Consider the following 22,488-nt stretch of genomic DNA (forward strand, 5'->3'; position numbering starts at 1 on the left):
CTGGAGACAGAGGCAGGTAGACTGCACAGGTAGAAGAGATCCACAGAACACCAAAATCTCTCCCCCAGTTTCTTCTTTCTCCCTTCACCCTTCCTTTCACTTCCAGGTCAAAGGTTCTTGAAATATTAAATGGGTTTCAGCCCACTGAAGTTTGCACAGGGGTAAAACAACCAAATTCTACCTCATCAGAACCCACCCCACACTATTTCCCTCTGTAGCCATTCGGATGGGATAGGGCAGGGGTTGGGCTCACACTCCTTCGAGGAGAATGCACAGGGACCCTTCTCCGCCCAGCATACACACCACACAAGCAGGGAGGTGTCTTTTATTAAAGATGCAAGCAAGCACAGAGTACCATGTGTGACTCCAGAACATCCATACAGTACTAAAAATAGAAAAATAGAAACAAAATTTCACAGAAAGCAGCCTTCCTTCCCAGACACACAGAAAAGGCGCTGCCATGCCCACCTCAAGAGTCATGCACCCGGCCCACACAAGCTTTTCCCTGGACAGAGGTAATGCCAGCTGCAACCAGACCTGCTTCAGAGACCACCCACCGCAGGCCCCTTCCACAGCCAGAGTCTCCCACCACCACTCCAGCTCTTCCAAGCCTGATAAAGAACAGAACGAGTTAGTCCCCAGCAGGAATCTGCTGGTCCACCTCTCATCTGGCCATCACCTGGGCCAAATTTGAGCCAGAAGAGAGTGGGGGTAGGTGTGTGTGTGAGCACATGTGTGTGAGCACATGTGTGTGAGTGTGTGTGTGTAGCATACAGGACCATCGCTCCCTTAGACACTCTTGAAGGTCGAGGTACCCACTCAGATGGGCAGGCTTGCCAGTCCTATCCACATGGAGAACATCAACCCTGCAGACTAGGTCTTCTAGGTGAGAGCCTTGGCACAGCTGGAGAGCAAGTGACAGCAACTAGGAATTTTAGAACCATGCCATGTTGTATCGCTTGCCAGTAGGAATGTGTCAGTCATCGCCTTGGGGACAAGAGAAGGCTGTAGCAGATACCAATTCTTTTGTCTGCGGGGACTCTTGACACGCCATCAATGCCTTCAGATGCCTTCTGCAGCCTCAGGTCAGCTTCCCTCCCGGACCTTTCCTTGGGCTCTTCTGTACTAGGCTCCAAGAGCTGCGTGCTGGAGGTGTTTCTGAAAATGGCCTGGGACAGGCCCTGGCTTGGTGGCAGGATGGTTCTGGAAGACTGGCTAGACCACAGGCTAGACCCACCTCTCCAACTCCCCCCCAATGTGATCCCAACCCATCCTTTGATCTCAGAACAAGGTGGGGTGGCTGTGCCTAGAGAAAAAAGAGTACAAAAATTACAGTGAACCCTGAGAGCTTCCTACCATCCTGGCACAGCTTGCTCCTGCTCGCCCACGGAAATGGACTTGCATTTGGTTGACGGATATTTATTTAGATTTCCAGTGAAAAGCGCTATAAAATACAGTGAATAACGTGGGGTACAGGGCAGACATTCTCGCTGCCTGTGCATGTGGCACGGCCACCACGTGGAGACTCAAATGCTACAGGCCAGGCGGCTGATGTGGACAGCATCACACTCCTCGCTCTCTCCACTGGGCTCGTCCCCTGCCAAACGTTTCCACGCAGCTTCCAGAGTGTGTCCAGCAAGGAATAAATGAACGCAAACAGGACTTTTAGCTAGTAGAGCGTCTGGGGACCGTGAGCATGCAAGTTCGCGGTTTCTGATATTATAAATAAAAGTCAAACGTGAGGTCACACTTCCCCATCTTCTGTTTATACACTAGATCAAACTTCTCGTTCATGGAGACGGTGAAGATGTCTTTCCACAGCCCGACTCTTCCTGCAACACAGACCAGAGTAGAGCTGGCTGTATCCACCAATTTCAGGACAAAAGGAAGCCTTGGGAATGGATCCGGAAGTTTCCAGATCTGGGCCTAGACCCCTCTGAAACTTGACTTGCTGGGTGGAATGGGCCACCTGAGCTAGACCACATGAGTCTTGTTTGTGGTGAGACTTGACTGGAACCAATGTCCCTAAGACTGGAGGGAAGCTTCCCTACTCTCACCTTCTGTCAACTGTGCACCAAGCATCACACAGGACCACACCTGTGACCAAGAGGGACTTCACCTCTTGCTCCGGATTCCAGAACCTACCACGGCAGGTGTCCCCACCATAAACCTGCCAGAGAGGAAGTACTGTGGGCTGAGGGCAGTTCTCTGAGGAGTCTTGACTCACAGGTCCACAGCACCAATGGCTGTTGGCACATTAGTTGCCTCTGGAGGATGTGAAAAAGGTCAAAAAAAAAAATCATCCCAAGGGCCAGGAGGAAGTCATCGAGGGTGGAGAATTCTAGAAGCCTAAACTCAAATCAAGTTGGAGAAGGCTTAACATGAATAAAACATCCATGGCACAAGCTCACGTTTCAGGCTGGACACAAAGTGTGTCATACATAAAAATTCTGTACCGCAACTCCAGAGGGAGTTCTCCCCACAGCCCCAGCTGCTGTCCCAGAACCAGGCCAACATCACGGGGAGGATGGGATTAGGAGTTTGTAATCTAAACCTCCCATCCACAGGAGCGGCGAGGCTGGGTGTCTTGGCTTTGTGCTTTCAAACAAGTGGGATTTGGGGGGAGGGGCAGTTCTGAAGTCAGAACTCCTGGCATCTCCAACAACAGCCTCAGCCTTTGTCCCAGCAGGACTACAGATCTGCAGCCACAGCCACGCCATAGCTGGGCTAAAACTCCTGACACATCAGGGCTTTCTCTGTGGTAATGAGACATCATCTATCTGTGTTGGAAAAGTAAAATAAAATTGTTCTTGCCACCCTCTAATGATACCAAAGGGACCAAATTAGAAGCTTCTAGACCAACCACACTATAAATATAGTTTTCCACGGTTATTTTTTTTTTCCCAGCTGAGAGCTTGTCAGAGGAGTCACCCACCTGGTTTAGGATTTGGAATCAAGACAATTTATGCTGTGACATGAACCAAATCTAAGCAATGCAGCCGGCTCCCCGAGCCCCTGCATCCTCGCCACCTCAAGGCGATCTTCTGAGTAAAGAGGCAATGTGCTAAAAGAAAACAAAACCACAGAACTGAAATAAAGCAAAACCAAGGCCGACGGTGACAGAGCAGACGCCTCTGAAGGAGTGTGTGGGCACTCAGCAGAGCACATGGGACTTGGCGCACTATGCACAAACCACACACTCACCACATGCAAACCAAAAGGGGGCTGAGGAGGCGGTCACGGACAGGGTTAATGAAATCTGATGAAAGCGAAACTGAAGAACGGCAAATAAACTCAAAATAATAAGTGCCTGAGAAGATGATGCAGCCAGGGGACATGGGACGGGACGAGGGATGCAGTGCAGTGAGCCGCTCTCTGGAGGAGCAGTTGTTAGGCTTTCTCTAGCAAGGCCCTGTACACCTGACCCTTAGCATCTTGTCTTTGGCCCCCAGCAGTCGGGATGTAGAGCAAAGTCCAGAAGCCATAGCTGCTCCACAGTTGAAAGAAGACACATTCCTGGAGGCAGCAATCAGAGCCAGGATTCTCTCCCCACCTTGGGCACCCTCCCCCCAAGTCCTAAGATCTTCCTTCATAGCTCCTGGTCCCCTCAAAGTTTCCAAATCACACTGCTGGTGGCTGGCTTCAGGCCTAGACCATACTTACCTGGAAAGGATTTATGGAACATGGCCACTGTTGAGACATCCTGGAACGTCAGTGCCTGAGCTGCCCCACCGAGCGGCAGCTAGCACGCACCCTGACGAGCTGGGAAACTGACTCAGGGGCTCTGGGATTTCAACAGTGACCCAGTGACTCCTGTGTGCAACATCGTCCCTAAAGTCTGCCTGCCCACCAACTGCTTCCTGCTCCTAAGGTGTCCCATCTCCATCTGGGCCACCTCCCCAGAGCCCTGACTCTGACTACCCATGCTTGGCTGCCCTGAGGCTGGGTCATTTGTCATCTCTGCCACTCGAAACCCAGAAGTCCCCCCCCACGACTTGGCCAACATGCTCTGGGTCAGGGAGGGAAGAGGTCATGTCGTCACATGATATCCATCTTCCTGTCCACCCCAGTTCATGAGTCACAGCCACCAAAAGGAAGAGTGCTAAGTCAGGGGTCTGCCTGTATTGTAAAACACTCTGGCACCACAGCCCTGCCCTGGGTCTGCTCTGTGGGTGTTTTACTTGAGCCAGTGGGAGAGCTCTGTATGAACACATCTTACCCAGAGCCTAAACAAGTCCCAACAGCTGCTGCCCCCTTGAACTATGGTACCATATGTGCAAGTGGACAGGGCATGCCCTACTCCTGGAGCACCATGCCCTCAACAGGCACTGGCCAGCAAGTGCTGCTGCCCAGAGAGAAATTAGTCATCCAGAAAGTCCCTGACAGACAGGGAATACCTTATCAGGGAGGAGGGAGGGGACACATACCCCGGCCCACAGGCAGGGCCTCTGCATTGCAACACTGGTCCACCAGCTGGTGGCAATGCTCGGTCAAGGATTCCAGCTGGGCCTTGTCACAGGACACACCCAGGAATCTGGCCAGCTGCTCCACCATGGTCACCAGGTCCTGGAAGACAAGGACAGATAGCAGAGAAGCCCATCAGAGGCAGCATCCAGGGCACAGGGCTGAGCTAGAAACCACACTCGTGGCTTCCTTCCTCCGCACTCAGGCAACCAGTTGGGTAATCAGCCAGGAGGTGATGCTGCCTGGGGCACTCGCCTCAAAACCTGCAAGTTTTGGATTTGAACCCAAGGCTCACCACCATTCCTAACTCCAGTTCCAGGAGATGTAATGCATTTTTTCTGATCTTTATGAGCATGGGCATGCACAGGATGCACATACATACATTCAAGATAAAAACATACAAATATAAAATGAATCTGAGAGAAAGGGTGAGGAGAGATGAGGGTGGCTTCTTGGAAGCCAGATAAGGAAGGGATGGGTCATGTTGTTAAAAGGCTAGGTGACAGGAACATATCCACCATCACTTTGTAGCAAAGTAGGGGATCACTGGGGACCATGACAGCATAGCACGGAAGCGGTGGGGCAAGGGCAATAAGAGGCTTGAGACAGGAGGGGAAGGGTTTGCAGTGAAGTGAAGATAAGGTAAGGCACTGAGAGGGAAAAAGAGCATGGCCAGGTTTGCTCTTGGCCCATTTTAAGAAAGAAACCACTGGGTGATGGTGGTGCACACCTTTAATCCCAGCACCCAGAAGGCAGAAGCAGGTGGATCTCTGAGTTCAAGAACAGCCTGGTCAACAGAACGAGTTCCAAAACCCAAAGATACACAGAGAAACTCTGTCTCACCAAAAGCCCGAGAGGCAGACAGAGACAGACAGACACAGAGAAATATCAGTGTCTGTCCACATGGCAGTGGAGATGCTGGGAGAGGACACAGCTATCATGACACTCAATATACGCACACACTGAGCGTTCCCCATGTCTACAACCACACCTAGGAGGTACCAGCCAATGCTAACCTCCTTCCTTGAGCACCCAGTAGTGACAGGAAGGTGGCACCACAGGCTAACTCACAAGGTCACAAGCATCCCAACAGTGGACGCAGAAGGCAAAGGGACTCGGCTACTCCAGTACACTGCCTCAAACAGTCACCAAGAGAGTGGCAGAGGTCCTGCTTCTCTTGCTCAGGTCCTGTTTCTTGGCTTTCTACATCACACCACAGTGAGCCAATCTGGAACTTGTCCTGGGAACCAACCCGTCCAGACAGAGGCCATGCGCTGGACCAGGGACTTGAGTCCAAGCCTTCTCTGTGGCCCACATGCATCCCTGGGCATGGAAAAATTGTGCAGATCCCATGCCACCCGCTGTGGCCTTCTGACTCTGCATAACCAGGCCATGCCTCCACTTGGTTCTAGCACCAGCGGGTCCTGGCACCACGGACAGCTCCAGCACCATGGACAGTATCCCTCAGTGCGATAGGCAGCATCTCGCCGGCCACTCACCCGGTGCATGTCTTCATACTTGAGGAAAAGCACATTTGCATCCATACGATGTTCCCAGAATTCCTGAACATGCTCAAACCAGGATCCATAGCCCACTGTGGAAACAGGAAAAGGGGCAAAGCTGGAGAGGGAACCATGCAGGCAACCTTCCCCCTCTCCTCCCCTCCCCTCCACGGAACGCCCTGCTCTTGCCCAGGTGCTGTGAAGGAAACTGCAGGGTCTCCTAGAAAGAATAAACCATCAAAGGCCCTCCCCCCTCCTGCTCCTGCCAACACTGTGTCAGCCCTACCCAGACTGAGTATGGGTGCCTGAAGACCTGACAAGGCAGAGGGCTCTGAGGATGTGGTGTGCACACTAGTGCCAATGGGCAAAAAACAACAGTCAGAAGTCAGGACAAAGAGATGGTAGGGTACGCTGCGGTGTGGGGCGCTCTAAGATAGCTCCAGAACAAGGCCCTGCTCCATGAATTCTGGTTGACTCCAGGCATTCCCAGTGAAACTTGCGATCTAAAGACAGATAGGAGCCCCGCACACAGGCAACCAACACGTGCCTCAGCATGGCCCTGCCTGGTCAGAGCACCAGATCAAGACTGGGCCCTTGGCAGGCATGAGAGGACTCGGCCTACTCTGTAGCCTATATCATATTCCTTGTGACAAGTGCCAATGTGCACCCATCTCTTTGGCTGAGTTGTGCAGCCCTGTGATGGTCTTCGTGACACACTTCCTGGGGGGTTCCGGGGCAGGACTCTGCGAGACACTATACAAGCGCATCTAACCTGTTAAGCAACAGGAAGGGACCAACTATATGAAACACAAGGTTAGCAAGGGGGCTCCACTCTTCAGGCTCCTTATACAAACGCCCTGGGTAAGGAGTCATCTTGGGGCACAGTGAATCTGCACAGGCACACACCCCACTCCGATGCACCTGGATGACCTCTGCAAACTCATCTTAGAAAATCTGCTCACTGTACACAGAGCTGAGTCTCAGGAAAGGGCAGGGGCAGAGCAGGGCACAATGGGGCCTGGACGCTGATCTGGATCCATGTGTTCAGCTGAAGCTGAATCCAGGCAGATGAAGTCCTGGGGCAGGAGGAAGGCAAGCAACCTAGTAAAAATAAAAAGGGGGGACTCCCCCCACTCCCAGAGAAGACACAGGACGTCCAAATGGTCTGGACCTCATTGGGTCACAAAATGCTGCACAAGAAAGACTAGCCAGGACCATAAACAAAGTTAAGGCATGCTGACTGCTACCAGGGATACCAAGAGCACATGTGTGCTGATGGGAGTTAAGCCTCCAGGGAAGGGCCCTGCCATGACCCCCTGCTTCTCTGCACTTCACCCTGCTGAGACCATGAAGCCTGCAGACCCAAGGCCTGCAGGCTATTATAGCTCAACACAGCCCCCGCCTAGTAAGAGGTCGCCTCTGGAGTACTCGTCACACTGCACGGGTCAGTGTCTGTCCACAGCCAACACAGTATCTGTCAGGTGACCTTGTCCACAGACTGTCCCCCATGTACTTGTGCCATAGGGAGACTGTCCACAGAGCGCCACCATACTGCATCAGTGACCCTGTCCAGAGGTTTCACACAGCATGTCACTTGACCAGGGCATCCGTCTCAGGCCACCAACATGCCAATCCTTCCTCACAGTGCCTGCTACTCTGCTCAATACCGGGGACATTAAGCCCAGGGCCTGACATGCTAGGCAAGCATGCTTGAATCTCCAGCCTTCTTCCTAGCTTTCATTTTGAGACAAGGTCTCACTAAGTTGAGCAGGCTACCTTCGAATTCACTCTATAGCCCAGGCAGGTCCTAAAACTGCCCACTTCCTGCCTTAGTCCCCGGATTACATCCCTGTGCCACCATGCTTGCTAGGAAATACAGTTGGGTTTTTTTTTTTGTTGTTTTTTTTGTTTGTTTGTTTTTTATGAATGATCCTTCTCTTAGCTGTCACTTTCTCTGAACCTTGGGCAAGGAGGAAAGCCTACCAGGTTGTGGTCACTGAGTGGCTAAGAGTAGAGGAAGGGGCGTGAACACCCAACGTCACACACTCTGAGAAGGATGCAGGCCAGAGTGTATGGCCTTGACCTCTGAGACTTCCCACTGTGAACGGGGAAACCCGTGTCAGGGCAGACGTTAGCAGCTCTCGCTGAGAGCACACCGGGCTGAATGTGGCAGGCTCTTCCTGTCACTACGGTGCCATCCGCACACACCTGCAGACAAGAATGGGTGCCAGGACTAGAAGGTACAAGGCCGTGAGCCAGAAGGGAGCTGTTCAAACACCTGGAAGGCTGCAAGGGGCATCCCAATACTGCACAGGGAAAGACGCTGGGCGGGGCCTGCAGCAGGCTCAGGGACCCTGGGGAACAGATGCTGCCATTTCCCACCATGCATGTGAGCCAGCCTTGGACACAGGGCACAGCTGAAATCATGTCTAACAGGAGGAAACTGGGGGGCCTCTGGTTCCTGTAGGTTTCCAACTACAGGCAGTCCAATGTGCCTGCTGCCACCCAGTCCACTCTACGGGACCTTGTCTGCACTACTGCCTGAGTAGGGAGCTCCTGGAGGCCCCCTGGAGCCTGCTGTGCTTGAGGTTTCACTCTGACAAACTCTACTCCCATCTTGCCTCACAGCCTCCCTGCAGGACCCCCGATGAGCCCAGGGCTAGGACTGTCTCAGAGTGGACTGATGAAAGCATGACATAAGACCTTTCCTATGACTGGGTGCACATCACAGTCCCTTGCCGGCCACAAGACTCAGAGATGTAGAGGTGACGGGGGCAGGTGGGAATACAGCCAAAGAGGAACTGCTACAATGGCTCCAAGGAGACAGGTGGCCTGCGGGGTGAAGAAAGACAGAGAAGGGAGATGGGGCTCCTTCCTCCTATAGTCCCTACTTCGTGGAAGACCAGCAGGGTGGGGTAGCCAGGTCCTGCTCCTCCTGGGTCAGGATAGCATTCAGCCCAGCACACCCTGCTCCCTAAGTGTGCTGTTCCCTGTCACTACCTGGCCTCTGAAGTCCAACCCTCCCCCCATGAGTCACACCCAACAGCAGCCTTCACACTGGTCTCTACCAGTCACAGCACAGAGATCCTGGCCTCTGAGTTCACAGCTTTCATTCTCACCTTGTTAAGAACCCAGGCAGGAAGGGCAGGTGAGTATCTGGAGAAGCCTCAGGGTGGTGGTGGGGCAGGACTCGGAAGTCCCAGGACCTGCACTGCTGCACGCCACCTCTAAGATCCACAGCTCCCCAGCCTCGTCACCTCTGCCATGTGGTAATAATAACACAAGCCCCATCTGCACTGCGGGCTCCCAGAGGTGTGGACGAGGTGCTGTCCCATGTTGCACCTTCCAGGAACCCCTAGAACCTGCTGGTTTTTGTAAGGACAGAGCTCACTCCTGCTGGCACTTACATTTGTCGTTCATGAACCGCCGACAGAACTCCTGGAAGGTGCCTCGGTAGCTCATGGTCCTCAGCGAGCGGTGGAATTGATAGTAAGACACAACCAGGTCCTTGGGGTTGCGAGCCATGTAGATGACCTGTGGGTAACAGAAGAATGGGTCACTCCCCCTCCTCTGGCCCAGGGTCCTCTTGCTCATTCCCAGCATGGATGTGCTCTGGTCCATGGGCTGAGTATGCCGGATAAACATGTGACTGTCTTACTACACTACTTTACCTGGGCACTACTTTAATCAGTAGGAGGCAGATGCCCTGGTGAGGGCTGTTGGTCTGGAACCTTATGAATGAGGACAGAGACAAGAACATGAAGCACCATCCTCCAATGTAAGAGAACATCCCTCACACTCTGGTAAGCATGGAGAAAGCACTATGGACATGATCCAAGATGGACCCTGGGTCAGGGGTAGAAGCACCTACCATGGTTTCAGAAGCCTAGGATTCTTTTTCTTGGAGGGGGGAGGTTCAAGGCAGGGTTTCTCTATGTAGCTTTGGTGTCTGTCCTGGAACTCTCTCTGTGGCCCAGGCTGGCCTCAAACTCACATAGATCCACCTGTCTCTACCTCCCAAATGCTGGGATTAAAGGCATGCACCACCCCTACCCGGCTAAGCCTGGGATTCTTAATGAGAAAGTGGAGAATGAGAAATGTAGATAGGTTACCTTGGAGTCCCCATTGTGGAGGTCAGAGGGCAGGAAGCGGTAGGGGAGGTGACTCTTGATGAGGCGGGGAGATGTCAGTTCCTACAGAGAGAGATACGGCTGTCATATTCACATACAAGTGTGAACATGTGTGCACATGCATGCACACACACACTCCTTCCCTCCCAGGGCCTTTCCAACTGCTCTGGGAGGATTCTAACCAAGCAGGACTTAGTACATGCTCTAACCAGCTACCCACTTGAGCCATCTGGACATGACTCACAGGCGGCTGGATCCCAAAGAGCTGTAATGAGAATCCCGGTCCCCAGCCTGAGGGGAGACTCCTTATGGACACAGGGATTTGGTTTAAGTGGCTGAGAATGAAGAAAGGTCTGCGGGGCAGGAGAAGCACAAAACACAGGCATAAAATAGTGCCTGTAAGAACATGGGGGTGTCTAACTTGAAAGCTTCCAGCTACCCTCCACTCGGACCTCAGCATCCTGGAGGATCACAGACAATAGCTTTCCCTCAGCCCTCTGCTCAGAGGCCCTCATCCTGTCAGCTTCCCCTTGGACCATGAGTCTTGGTGTCCATTCAGCCCTCCACTCCTCTCTTCCTTCTGAAAACCCCTCAGACGTCTGCTGCTCCCAGCTCTGCAACCATCACAACTTCCTGTCCGGAGGTGGGAACTGTCGGCTCACTACCACACCAGGGGCAGCGTGTGGGGGCTCTTAGAGCAGAGACACTGCACATTCCCCGTGTTTCCCGTGGTGGAGCCACTGTGACCCGGCACAGACTGCAGACAGGAGGGCAATCTGCGGGTGCCAGGCCCAGTTCCGACCAAGAGCAGGAGGGAATCTGCTTCTGTGATATGTGGACAAGCCTCTAGGGGACAGACTCCGAGGGCTCATCTAACAGACAAGCAGGCAGAGGCAAGGGTTGCAAGGCCTGAACTACAGGGGCAGCAGGGGATGGAATAAAAAGAAAGGTCCAGATACCTCTAAGGGGCGGAATACACAAAGCCTCTTACCATTGAGACAGGATCGATCTCATCATTCAGCCCAGGTTGGCCTCAAACTCATGTGCCTCCTCCTGTCTCAGCCAGCCCAGTTCTGGGGCAGTAGGTAGAAGCCACCACACCTAGCTAATTTCTTTGTTTTTTTTGTTTGTTTGTTTGTTTGTTTGTTTTTTGGGTTTTTCGAGACTGGGTTTCTCTATAGCTTTGGTGCCCGTCCCGGAACTAGCTCTTGTAGACCAGGCTGGCCTCGAACTCCAGAGATCCGCCTGCCTCTGCCTCCCGAGTGCTGGGATTAAAGGTGTGCGCCACCACCGCCCGGCAAGCTAATTTCATCTTTGAAACCATGGATTTTATTCAAACATGTCCACCCCAGCTCCTTTGACAGATGAGGCAGCTGAGGCCTTCTTCCCTACTGGTAGTCCCTCAGCCAATGACCAATCAATCACATGCAGTTACTTCCTCCCCACCTCTCAGACTCCCTGACACTGCCATCAGTCACTTGTACCTGATTGTCCCAGGGTCCTTAAGAACTCGGATTGAGTTAATGACTCAGGCCTGTCAATTTCTCCCTCCTGGCTAACTAGAACTTCCTGGAGGCCCTCAGCTGTTGTTGCCATGAGCACCCATGAGTCCCCTGAGAAGCCACTGTCACTGGGCAGGTGTAACTGTGGAGCAAGGGGTCCCACAGGTACCTTGATGATGTCCAGACCCGGCTGCGGGTACTCCAACACTGGCAACTGTTCATCAATGTTCATCAGGCCAATCTCGTCAGGGTCAGCGCCCTGGCTCACCAGGTAGACCACCTCCTGCAGCAAGCTTGTACCTGGGCAGAGAGGTAGAAAAGGGTGCTCAGAGAAGCCACTGGGCCAGCCTTACCGTGAATGAATCTCCCGCTGCCTGAGAAGCAGGCACAGGGCTCAATGAGCAATGAGCAACCCTGTAGAAGGACCCAGAGAGAGCCCCAGACTGAGCGTAAGGCCTCAGCCCACCACGGCTGCCGGTGCCCAGCCTGCAACTTTCCTCAGCATTCATGGGGGCAGAACAGCTGGGAAAGCAAGCAGGATGTACCTGCCACTCACAGACCATGGTGGGGACCACTCTCAACGGAGGCTTCCAGGAGCTGAACTTTCCATTGGATTCACAAGTGACCAAGCTCAGAGGGGAGGGTGTGGCCTCAGCTCCTGCAACTGATTCCTTCATCTGCCCAGTGACTACTAAACTAAGCACACACGCCATCCATGTTCCTGGAACACATTGAGGGAAACAAGCCAATAGGCACATTCTAGATCATTCCTGGCTTTGTCACTCATGAAACACACAAGGCCTGACAACACACTGGTGATCACACAAGGGGACACAGTGGCAAGGAAAGATGAACACGTGATACCCAACGTGGAGAAGACCCAGGATCATCAGCACCACGGTGAGACTCTGGCTAATCCTTTGCAAAATGAGCTGCAAGAAGCGAGACCAGGGACCATATGAAACGGTCACTCACTCAGAGCCGCGGAGGTGGACCAGCGTCCCATCTCTCACTGCACCTCTTGGGAGGCGTGTGGAAGCTGGGCTCACACAGAAACAGAAACCACCTCAGCCTACGGCAGCCTGCTCTATGCCAACTGCTTCCTAAGACAGGAGTCGGCCAAGGCCAAGGACAGACCTGAGCCCACACCATGAGCCTTGGAATGCAGACAGGAACCCACCAGAGGACAGTGGCCCACAGCGCTAAGGACCTGTGATTAAACCCCCATCTCCCCAGAGCAGCATGACATAGATAGGTCCCCTGCTGGATTTGGGGGCCAACCCTCTCCTCAGTCCCAGGCCCACTGTCTCTGACCTCAGTCACTTTCACAACTTCCCATGGTTCATAGCAAGGCCCAGGCAGCAGAGTCGAGCCTCAGCCTTCCCTCGCCTCATGAACGCAGCCTCTGGTGTAGATACAGCGTTTCCAGCCGCACAGCCTGCCTTCTCAGAGGCCCCAGGATCACTCACAGACCACGCTGCCACCTGTACCCTCGCTGCACTCCCACCCTGCTAAGCCTGGCAGCACCCACTCCATTCCAATCACTGTGCGTGAGTCATGAGCACCATGCTGCCTGGGCTCTGCTGGGCACACAGTCTGAGCTGGGGTCCCAGGGCCAGGAAGGCCAGGCAGTCAACAGTCATCTGGGAGCCAAGGGAGGCAGGCAGACATGTCTGCAGTTCTCCAGCCCGTGCCCAGGCCCTGTGCCCTCCAGTTCCCAGGGCATGGGACCAGGTACTACCCAAAAAGCTAGGCCAACCTCCCATGAACTCAAAGAAGAGAGGAACACAGCTGGATACTCTGTCCCTTCACTTTGGGCTTTGGTCCCTGTGGCTGGTCCTTCCTCTCTGGCCTTTCCTAGGTGGCCTCATGCAGCCCCATCCACAGTAAGCCATGTCTTATAGATAATGTATACATCCCACCAGGACAGCAGGGGTGGCTCCTCTATAAGAGCCCTTTCTCCCGACCTCCTTCCTTTACACGTCTATTCAAATGTCACCCCTCAGCACAGGCCTGTCATCAGCTGCTCTGTCCTTCATGCTTAGTCCTACTGTTCCAACAGCCCAGGAGCCACACGCCCGTGACCTGATCTGAGCTCTAGCCAGAAAATCAATTTGTTTCAGTAGTCCATCCATCCTTCAAGGTCCTGCCACCTAGACACAGTTCACACGCTGAGCAGGCAGGATGGACAAGGGGCGGTGGAGGTAGCAGGAAACAAATCCACCCGGGAAGCTGGGCAGTGGTGGCGCACGCCTTTAATCCCAACACTCAGGAGGCAGAGGCAGGTGGATCTCTGTGAATTCAAGACTTCCTGGGCTAAAGAGTGGGTTCCAGGACAGGCTCCAAAGCTACACTGAGAAACCCTGTCTCAAAAACAAAAAACAAACAAACAAACAAACAAACAAAAAAAAAACAAAATAAAAAGTCCACCTGGGAGGAAGTGGCCAGAGGTCACAGCACAGCACAATAACACAGTAGTTATCCAGTAACACAGTGCGCAGTGGTCACACAGGGAGGGTCTTAAGCCATAGCTGGAGTAGGAAGATCTCTCTCTCTCTCTCTCTCTCTCTCTCTCTCTCTCTCTCTCTCTCTCTCACACACACACACACACACACACACACACTTACAAATGAGGCTGGAAGGCCAGAAAGTGCCAAGGCCACAGACCCTGGTGGGGCAAGCCTGCTAATACCTCCTGGTAAGCAGCTAGCTTCTCAGAAAGGCCCTGACATGAGTCTCTCCTGGGCCATTTTATTTTTCTTTCCTGAGACAGGGTTTCTCTGTAGCTTTGGAGCCTGTCCTGGAACTAGCTCTTGTAGACCAGACTGGCCTCGACCTGGGCCATCTTTATGGTCTATTTTTAATGTACCCCTTCCTGACTTCAGCCCACATAGGCCCATGTCCTAAACAGACCTGCACTGTGTTTCAAAACACCTCCACCCACAAGCCCACCCTTCCTTCTGCTATGTATTCATGCTAGGAACACCACCCATGAGAGCCAAAGCAGCCAATCACCTTCCAGCCACACATGCACACATTCACCTGCCAGCCATGCATGCACACGCGGGCAGCAGACTCAGCGGGTGGTGGTGGTGGTGGTTGTTGTGGTTGTTGTTTTTAATAAGCCTTTATAAGCCATGAGACTGGGACGAGAAGGTATGGTGGGGCTCCGGGGGATATGGAGAGGAAAATCAGATGAATATGACCAAAATACATTTTATACACGTATGAAATTTTCTGCAATAAAGCTATTATATTAAGAAAGAAAGAAAGAAAGAAGGAAGGAAGGAAGGAAGGAAGGAAGAAAAGAAAGAAAGAAAGAAAGAAAGAAAGAAAGAAAGAAAGAAAGAAAGAAAGACTAAACCTCCCTTCGGAGACACAGGAAGGGCCAGCAAGTGACAGCAAGAGCAGGTCAAGGCTGCTCAGTGGCTGTATATTGTGGGCATTCCCCAGCTGGGATGGTCACGCATGAGGACACACTGCAGCTTCATGTCACATGGGCACCCAGCCACAAGCTCACAGGCTGGGCTGGCCTGGATGACAGCCTATGTGGGTCTCCTAGTCACCAACAGGGCCTCAGGAACAGGGTATAGAGATGCCAGTCTCCCGCTGTGTCACCAAGTGCAGAGGGGCTGGGAAAGAACAGGACCAGGGGCTGAAGCCAAACCTCCACAGGTACCTGGGAACAAGAGCAGCAGGGCAGAGCAGAGACGATGGGACACTCTGAAATTCACAAAAGAAGATGGGGCCTCCCATGCTGGCTAGAAGAGGGAACCCCTGAGCTACCAGCCTGCTGTACTCCAACAGACACAATCTGCAGGGAAAACAGCTGTCACTCGGGAACACGGCCAGACTCTCCATGGGCTCTGTGTGTTGGTGGACCAACGCCATCGTCCACAGCTCGCCATCCATAGCCGACACAGCCAACGCTGAGTAGCAAATCATCAACGCCTGGTGGTGGCCGACAGGGCACTCTGAGTCCCAGATCAAGATGCATGGAAAGTCCTGGAACTCACTTATCTTCCTACTATCTGTCTTTGTTTTATTAAACTTTTCTCCTCCTTCATGGCCACTTCCTCAGCTAGACCCCGCAGTCCAACAGTTACTATCCCAGCTCTTAGGCGTTCCCTCCCAAGACGTCCTGGAGCCCAGGGTACTCCCGCCAATCTCTCCTCCAGGCTGCTTCTTCTGAGATGGCCTCAACCTCACTCTCTGAGGACAGAAGCCATCACAGCATGGGAGGGGACACTTGGGACACTTCTCAGCGTCTTCTTCCTGCACTTAAGGGTTTGTGTGTCTCTGCCATCCTACAGGATGCCTCTCTATATGAGCTGGGACCCTTCCAGGTGGGGGTGGGAGATGAAAGCAGCTAAGGGGTGGGACCCAGGTGTGCGTACATGTGAGATGTGGGGGAGGGGAGATAGAGACAGAAACGGACACATACACATACAAAGAGAGACAGAGACAAGGGCAGGTAGGCAAACACGGTCAATCTAAAAACACAAGCTGCCCAGCCTATCTACTCCCCTAGCGAAGACCTGCCATCTCTAGTCCCTATGGGTCTCTACTCTCCCACTGGTCAGTTCTTTGGTGTCTGTGTTCCCAAAGATGGGTACCTCCAACCTCTGGCATGGGGCTTTAGTGTGTGGGGGGGTAGGATCCTGTCAAGGACAGGTGAGGTCGGAAACCTCACTTCTCAGAGTACACCTTCCACTTGACCCCCCACAGCTAACAAGGCCTGCACCCACATCCCCACATCCACAGTCTTTTGGAGTCGGCAACCCCAAAGACACCCCATGGGGTGACCGTCTCACGATTCCCAGGGCTCTACAATGGGAACAACCTTCCTCATCTTCAACCGTCACCTGCCCAATCAAACCTGATCTTCTAGACTGTCTACTCCCATCACTCTTAGAACAAGGAGAGCTCTGTCTGCACTGTGTTCCATCTGCCCCACGGAGCACCCACCTGGCTATCTGCTGAGGACCTCTCTTCCCCCAGCTGGTGACTGGAACAAGGTGAGATGGCATCAGACAACTCTGAGACATACCCCACCTACGATGCAGAAGCTCAGCTTCCCCTCAGCCTGAGAGACAGGAAGATGGTCCCAAACCCACTGGGCATCCTTTCAGTGGCCAGAACCCCACTGGGTACCAAGAGGAAGTAGCAGATCCAGTCACCAAGTACGACTTGCTCCTTCTGAGACAACACCACGTGGCTGTGCTACACTGGACCCCACCACCTTGCCACACTACAGAAACCCCCCAAACCTGGAGCTCTGTCCCTAATTTACTTCCGTTGTTAACATAGCCTACAGGCAGCTGAGGTCTCGACTGAAAGACTGCCCAGCTCACACTGGCCTGTGGTCCTATCTGTGAAGGATGGTCTTGACATGGGGCCCCACCCTGCCCACTGTGGGCAGCACCATCCCTAGGACGTGGTCCTGGGCTGTTTAAGAAAACTAGCTAAAAAGCATGAATGAGAGTGAGTCGGCAAGAGGTGTTCCTCCATGGTTCCTGCCTGCGGATCCTGTGTTGGATCCTGTCCTGACTTCCCTCAATGATAGACTGGGACCTGAACTGTAAGCCAAATAAACCCTTTCCTCCTCCAGGTTACTTTGCTCAGAGTGTTTTCATCACAAGAGAAAGCACACAGGGATGCCCAGTCTGGTCCTCCAGTGACTCTAGGAGTGAAGGAAAGACATCAATCACTCCTCGGGGCTTCACTTTCCTCACAGTGCCAAACTCCTGGGCCTGCAACTCTCTGAGTGGGTACTCACTCAGGTGGAGGAGACCCTGCTGCCCAGGAGGTAGCAGATGCAGCCCTCCAGCTGTTGGTAGAGTGCAGGACCGGTGGGGTGCAGCATGCACCCCTCAAAGAGCTCGCATCAGGAAACATTGGACAGGTGACCCTGAAGGAAGAGCTAAGGACAAGAGGGGCCACCGGAGACCACACGAAGGCACGGAAGACACCGGGTGCAGCTGTCACTCTTGCAGAACCACGTGACCCACTGTGGTCAACACAGACTTCTGGCTGCTCTCTATGTCTCCACCAGTGTGGTGGCCTCCCCAGGCTGGGGAGGAGATGGAAGGAGAATGCTCAGTTATACCCACCTGGAGCAAACCTGGGCACTCTGCAGACACGTGAGCTGGTTCCCAGTCCAGCTTAGACAGGGATCGGTCCCCTAACTAAGATCAAACTCAGGTCCTCATCACCTGCCTTCCTTAGCAGATCCTGTTCTTCAGCCACTGGGGGCTCTAGATGCTGAGGTGGATGGACCCTTGATGCAGGGAGGTGCCTGACCTCAGCCCTGAGCCAGCTCTTCCCTAGGGAGGCACAGGTTAAAGGACAATAACAAAGCCCCCAAGCATGGAGAAGAGCTACCAGTGACTCCCGCCTCTCTCCCAGAGGCAATGGGCCTGTGATATGTCCACCTTGTCTCTCCAAGGGCCCCCCAGGCTGGGCAGAAGCCCACAGAGGTTGCTTTTCTCTAGTTCTGATTCCCACCCTCTCCCAACTAAGGTCACCACTCCCCTAACTAATGGAGGGTCACTTTCCAGGACCCCCGTCCCACTGTCAGGACCAGATTTCCAGCCCTGGAAGTGTCAGGAGGGCGGGGGCTGCCAGGCTCACCCCTGACAGTGGCTTCTCTCTGGGAGGTATGGTGGGTGACCCCAATGCTATCTGGGCACAGCATTGGCACTCATAGCAGCAGTGCTGGTGCCAAGGCATCGACCCCACAGTGACCCGGGGCTGATCACCTGACTTCTAAAAAGAAGAGTAAAGAGAGAGAGTGAATGAAGACCCAGAAAGACCTGAGCCCTGGGTGCTCACCCACCTCAGCCTGGAACCAGCCATACCAGAGTCACTGTCTCCAGCTGTGCTGTGCCCCGCTCCACCCTGCCCTACTCAAAGGTACGGGGAGAGGCTTAGGAGCCAGAGTTGGCCTGCTGCCCCGGAGCCCTGGTGTTGGATCCTGGCTCTCCCTAGCTCATCTGTGCTCTAACATGGTGGCCTTGAGGAGGGAGGGACAGGGAGGGGACGGGGGCAAAGGGATAGATACACCAAGAGCCATCAGGCCACAGGACTGTCAGTTTCAGGAAGGCAGCTCCGCAGGGTGTGGTGGGGAGGGCACAAACCGGATCCCTGAGCCCTCCTGGGGTCTCACCGCTGGGGAAGGAGTGGATGCTTTTATCCCAGCTCTGGCCCGTGCTTCTTGGTACTCAGTACATGTTCCACACAACATGGGAGTCTGCTGCCCGGAAAACCAGCATCCAGCCAGTGGTGGTTAGGAGGGCTCCTAGAACCCCAGTATGTGAGAGGCTAACGCAGGAGGATCAGGAGTTCAAGGCTAGCCTCAGCTACATAGCAAGGGCAGTCTGTGCTACCTGATACCTGTCTCAAACAACAACAACACACACACACACACAAAAAAAAAAACCCTCGTACCCTGTGGGGTGATAAGGATAGTGCACCCCAACAATCCCAGCACTTGGAAGGCTGAAGCAGAAAGGATGAAAATTCAAGTCAGCTTTGGGTACACAGACCCTGTCCCAAAATTATACACACACATACACACACACACACGCACGCACACATGAGTGCCCCATCTCATTTCTCCCTGCAATGTCCAGAAAGCTCCCCAGAACCCACCAGACCCCAAAACTGGGTTTCTCTAACACCACCAGCTCCCAAAAGTTCACAGCTGGGCCTCCAGCCCGGCTACTCCCTCAGTGCCTTCCAATAACTTACGCCTCTGTCCCCCTCCCCTGAGCAGCTACTCCACAACCCCAGCCACACCCCCAGGTACTAGGGGCTCTGGGAACCAAGTCTCCCACAAATTAAGTCCAGGAGCCGTTCTTTACCGGTGTAAACATTCATATTCTTTGCGGCAGGACTGCACACCCACGAGCCCTGCTTAAGTACCAGCCTCTGGGGGCACAGCCGAGTGGCAGTGCAGGCACCGAGCATAAGGCCACAGGGTTCATCCCAGGCGCTGGCCCCAAAGAGACAATATCAGGTACAGCCCCAAAACTAGCTGTGGAGCGCCCGGCACGGCGACTTACAGAGAATTCTCTGAAAGTAGACCCTACCCGAGACCCAGCAGGGGCCTAGGGCTGAGATGAGGGCTGCGGGGTGGTTCGAGTCTCAGTGGGACCTGCCTTCTCCTGCCAGGCCTTCTCCGAGACATCCCAGCAAGCTGTCTGCCTAGCAGTGGGTCAGTCCTGCACCCGGACTTGACCCCAGGGCCTTTGCACCCCTATTCCTGCCCTGAGAGTGTCCATCACTCTCTGGGAGGAAGCTGGGCAGCTGTCTTAAGGGTTGGGACTCCACCCTGGGTGTCATACTGCTTACATTTTCTCCTGTAATCGCCTGCTCAGATACAGCAGGATGATGGTCAGCCACCTTCTCAACTACCCTGAACCTGCAGGACAGCGGTCACAAGGGCACTCTCCTGGCACTGCAAACGGGAAAGTCCACTGAGCCGTCCTACAGACCCCAGAAAAGGCACCACCTGGCTACCTCTACACCAGGCCTGGATGGCTAGTGGCTCCCATCCCAACCCAGCTGTGTGACCTTGGACAAGCCTCCTCCCCTCTCTGAGCCTCTGCCTCGAAGCTCTGCCTTGCGTGGCTGCTAAGGACCGGTGTGGCCAGGTCCCTCCTAGTGACAGAGGCAACTCATAAACAAGGATACAGGGGCAGCAGAGGCCGGTCCCATCCCCCACAGAGCCCACGCTGGAGGAGCGCCCGCTGCCTCCGCTGCCGGCACCATAGGGGAAGCCGGACAGGACTCGGGCACAGAGAGGTTGAGCGACCTGCCCAAGGTCACACAGCCGAGCGGACTCCGGAACGGCGAAGGGTTCCCGACTTACCAGACTTGGGGTAGGTGACGATCCACACGTCGCTGGGCCGCACCGGGAAATCAGCGATATCCTCCATCTTCCCGCGGCAGAAGGGCGGCAGCCGCACGCCATGGAACTCGAAGTACTTGCTCTCGAACTCTCCCGGGGTGCCCGGGGTCTCCGCTTCGCTCTCCGCCATGCCGCCGCCCGGCCCGGCCCGCAGCTCCAGGGCGTGACGTCACGGCGCCGGCGCGGGGCTCCGCGGGCATGACGTCATGGCCGCACCCACGCACGCCGCGCCCCGTGACTTCGGGCGCCGAGGCCCCGCGCTTGCCGCAGAGGTGCGTCCGGGTCCGTGCAGCCGCCTGTCAGTCATCCGCGCGCAGGGTCAGGGCTGCACGCCCTGGAGCAGAAACGGGGCGTCTGCGCAGACCCAGGGCGAGCCACGGGAGGCGGGAAGCCTCACCTCCAGAAGCTTCCGATGCCAGAGATGGAAAAGCCCCGCGTCAGAGCGCGGCTGACAAAGGCGGCCCTTAGAGAGCCTGGAATCAGGTGCCGGAGAGGACTACCCCAGGGAGAACCCCTGCAGAGAGGCGCTCGGAAAGGAGACCTCCGGGCACAGAGGACCCCGTCCTCCGGCAGATAGGAACCCCAAAGTGAGCCTCTCCAGGCAGAGAGGACCAGACCCCCAGCATAGAAATCTCCAGGCAGGGAGTGATTTCCCCGCCACAGAGGACACCCCAGGCAGAAGAGACCCCCCCCCATGCAGAGAGGACCGCTGTGCTCGGGCAGAAAGGAACCCCAGAGTGGACCACCAGGCAAAGAGGACCCATCCCCACGCAGAGGACACCTCCAGCAGAGATGGTGCCCTAAGGAAACCCCTCGATGAGTGTCGACCCTCCAGGTGGCGCCCTCCACCTTCGTACGTCTGTATCCTCCTTGAGAATGGGGATTCTACTTTCAGAAGCCACAGCTGGGGGAAGCTGCTAACAAGAACCCAAGGGGCTGGGAAGCCCCTTAGGAACAGAGACCCTGCCTAGCTGGTGTGAACCCCTGGGGTCAGTTTCCCAGCGTTGGAGAATAGGGAAACAGACAAAAACACTTGGCTTGCAACAGGCTTGTGATCCCTGCAACTGGAAGGTGGAAACAAGAGGGTCAAAAGTTCAAGGCCAGCCTCGGCTACGTGGTGCGTTGAAGGTAGTCTAGGATACCTGAGAGCCTTTCTCAAGACAAGGGTTGGGGCAGAGTAGGTTGGCTCTTTCTGCTGCCTAAGTACAGGAGACTGCAGCCTGGGTGCAGAGACGGGGGTCGGGACCTGCCTGCTTTCCACACAGGAGGGTATTATGGAAAGCAATAGAATGATACAAAGGGGCCCCGCAGTCAAAGGCTGGACCGCAAAGTGACCTGCCCGCGACTATTAGAGGTGCAGGAAGAGAGTACAGGTAAAGACCGCTACTGACTGAGGCTCAGGGCCGTGTCGCTGTCCGAGGTGCTGAACGCTCAACGCTTGGCCCTCCCGGCCTGGCCCTCAGCAACCCAGCTTCACTAACATTCTGTTTTGAGGCATATTATCCTATTTCTCTGTATTATTAAAAATCTTAGGTAAGGGCTGGCAAGATGTAAAGGCACCCGCCACCAAACCTGCGACCTGAGTTTCACCCCCAGATCCCAGGTGGTGGGAGGAGAGAACAGATCCCTCAAGATGTCCTCTGACCTCCACACAGTTGCTGTGGTACAATCACACACACACGTGCACGCATGCAAGCACGTGCACACGCACACAAAATAAATAAATAGATAAATTGGTGAATATTTAAATGAGTAACTGTTACTTGAATGTAGAAATGTGTTTTAAATTAGTGTGGTTTAAATACATGTAATTTAAATAAACAAATAACTTTTTCTTACTTTTGGAAATGCCATACATATACAAAATCTGAGAATCAGATAACTTTTAGGCACTTGTCACGCCCCATCACATAATACCTATTATCAACTCATGTTTTATCAGGTTATATGTGCATGCATGCACGAGTGGGTATTTG

The 22,488-nt window shown here is 54.1% G+C and overlaps 1 protein-coding gene across 2 annotated transcripts; it reads right to left on the minus strand.

Moving 5' to 3' along the window:
* Window positions 1–309: 309 nt before the first annotated feature.
* On the minus strand, window positions 310–20,709 carry Sult4a1 (sulfotransferase family 4A member 1). Of its 2 annotated transcripts, none has more exons than XM_057792813.1 (7): window positions 20,474–20,703; window positions 11,768–11,898; window positions 10,079–10,159; window positions 9,374–9,500; window positions 5,964–6,058; window positions 4,428–4,566; window positions 310–1,832 (listed from the first exon to the last, which is right to left on the minus strand). In XM_057792813.1, exons 1-7 carry the CDS (start codon window positions 20,640–20,642, stop codon window positions 1,720–1,722), a joined length of 855 nt encoding a protein of 284 aa, XP_057648796.1. In that variant the 5' UTR covers window positions 20,643–20,703; the 3' UTR covers window positions 310–1,719. The 2 variants fall into 2 exon arrangements, with proteins under 2 accessions (XP_057648796.1, XP_057648797.1); XM_057792814.1 differs by lacking the exon at window positions 310–1,832 and adding an exon at window positions 1,849–3,064 and having other exon boundaries at window positions 20,474–20,709.
* Window positions 20,710–22,488: the final 1,779 nt, after the last annotated feature.

This window comes from Chionomys nivalis, chromosome 17 (assembly GCF_950005125.1).
Source record: "Chionomys nivalis chromosome 17, mChiNiv1.1, whole genome shotgun sequence".
Classification (NCBI taxonomy): domain Eukaryota; kingdom Metazoa; phylum Chordata; class Mammalia; order Rodentia; family Cricetidae; genus Chionomys; species Chionomys nivalis.

What these genes read in the sequence shown, in the direction of transcription:
- Sult4a1 (XM_057792813.1), bottom strand. Translation starts at nt 20,642, where the DNA reads ATGGCGGAGAGCGAAGCGGAGACCCCGGGCACCCCGGGAGAGTTCGAG. An exon ending in CGGGTCTGGACATCATCAAG is followed by an intron (nt 10,160 to 11,767) that starts GTACCTGTGGGA and finishes CTCTCTCTGTAG; the next exon opens with GAACTGACATCTCCCCGCCT. An exon ending in AGTATGAAGACATGCACCGG is followed by an intron (nt 4,567 to 5,963) that starts GTGAGTGGCCGG and finishes CTTGTCTTCCAG; the next exon opens with GACCTGGTGACCATGGTGGA.